Source organism: Dendroctonus ponderosae, unplaced genomic scaffold (genome assembly GCF_020466585.1).
Source record: "Dendroctonus ponderosae isolate FM_Combo_2020 unplaced genomic scaffold, Dpon_F_20191213v2 Dpon_F_20191213_5, whole genome shotgun sequence".
Classification (NCBI taxonomy): Eukaryota; Metazoa; Arthropoda; class Insecta; order Coleoptera; family Curculionidae; genus Dendroctonus; species Dendroctonus ponderosae.
In genome coordinates this window covers 9191286-9193067 of record NW_026018715.1, presented here as the reverse complement: position 1 = coordinate 9193067, position 1782 = coordinate 9191286, and the positions used below count along the sequence as shown (strand labels likewise).

The following is a 1782-nucleotide window of genomic DNA, read 5'->3' as shown; positions in this document are numbered from 1 at the left end:
TTATTGGATGTTTCAGAATATGAATGTCCACTACTTATAACTCACACATTTTTACTGGACAATTACGCAGTAGCACTACGTGATACTAATTTAAATTTCACCGTGCCAAAATATGCATAAACACTTTTACTTTTCGCTTTATTTAACTTAAAAAAACGGGAATATTCCGAAAATATTCCGGATTTTGATTAAAGAATTCCATTAGACACTTGAGTCTGTTTTTTACTTCAATGTTCTTAAATGCCAATAGAAGATCTTTACCCAAATACCCCATCAATGCACGTTAGCTGGCATCTATTCACTTTGAGAATCTTCAAGTGCCTCAAACCATAGCCAAGATCGCGAAAAGACGAAATAATACTCCCGTCAAGTGTAAGTTCTCTTAAGGCAGGCAAGTAAGTGCCCAATTGTTGTAAAGCCACTTCCCGTGCAATAACTCGAAGATTAATTTGAGTGACTGTTTCCAAACGTTCAGTACCTGAAACTCTGACCTGAAAAAATGTGTTCCACTTTCCAGGCACATTTTAAATCATACTCTTTCCATCCTACCAAAAGCTCTCGAATGTTGTGCTCTAGTGAAACCAGATTCGCAAAAACAGAACCAACTACCAAATCGGCCAATTCATCAACCAGCACTTCTTCATGGGACTCACTTCCACTCGATTGAATTCCATCTGAAAGGGACGTCGATGCACTTAGATCAGAAATGGGAGTCAGAGTCAAATTGATCTGATTCTGATTGGGCTCAATTTCCACTAAATCGGGCATTTGGTTTTCTAAATTCGGACTCATTTTGCCACTCCGGAGGAATATAAACTAAGATTTACTATGGGAACGAATAAACAAATGGAAAGTATTGATTTTCGCCAAGATGTGACTAGTTTGTCCTAAATACGAGTGTTTCCGGTAAACTAGGAGGCTAAGGAAGGAAACCAACTTAAAAACATACAGGAACATAAGAATGTGGACAAAAAACGCTGATAAAAGCAGGAAATAATCAGGCAAATAAAACACCTCAAATTTCAATGGTCAACTTTGTTATTTAGAACATACTTTTCTTAAGTCTTTCCTAAACTATGATGGAATATTTTCGTGGAAATCCTCCTGAAGACTTTCAGATAAGTGAAACCTCTTTTGCTATTAGATATGAAACTCCCGCAAAGGTTTTCCCATTGATCTTCTATATTCACAATAATGTTAGTTGCAGAGAAAAAAATAATTTTGGATGTAATAATTTCCCCATTCTTCTTTGATGCTGAATTGATGGAGCTCTCATATTTCTTCATCTAAATGAGTACAGAAAAATGCATGGTTCAGTATTAGTTATTCTATTGATACTTCAAATAATATACAGGGTGATTTAAAATTGGCGCCATTCCTTTTAAGGGGTGATAGAGGCTCTCTTGAGGAGTACGAGAAAAATATCGAAAAATTGTTTTTCCAAAATTTCTAGAAGATATTAACAGTTGAATATCGAATTTCAACTTTGTTATTAAGCATTATTTTGAAATGGTTCCATGCTTAACTGGTAGCATATTTAAATACTTAAACACTCAAAAAGAAAAATTACGATCTTTGCTTCAAATTACGAAAATTTTTGATATCAAAAAAGTTCTCTTCTACAATTTTTTGATGAAAAGCCACAGCGGCAATGATGGTTTTTGTCACTAACAGATAGTTACAGGTGGATAGCCCTTGTCAATAATAACAATAATTCGTCAAACTGTGACTTACTTTGAATTTCCTTTAACGAATTTGCTGATATGCGATTAGTTCTGGGGA

General features: G+C 34.8%; 1 protein-coding gene across 1 annotated transcript; it reads right to left on the bottom strand.

Moving 5' to 3' along the window:
* Window positions 1-257: 257 nt before the first annotated feature.
* LOC125504574 lies at window positions 258-792 on the bottom strand. Its single transcript, XM_048666781.1, has 2 exons — window positions 550-792; window positions 258-491 (listed from the first exon to the last, which is right to left on the bottom strand). The coding sequence occupies exons 1-2, from the start codon at window positions 790-792 to the stop codon at window positions 258-260; spliced, it is 477 nt and encodes a 158-aa protein (XP_048522738.1).
* Between the last annotated feature and the right edge of the window lie 990 nt (window positions 793-1782).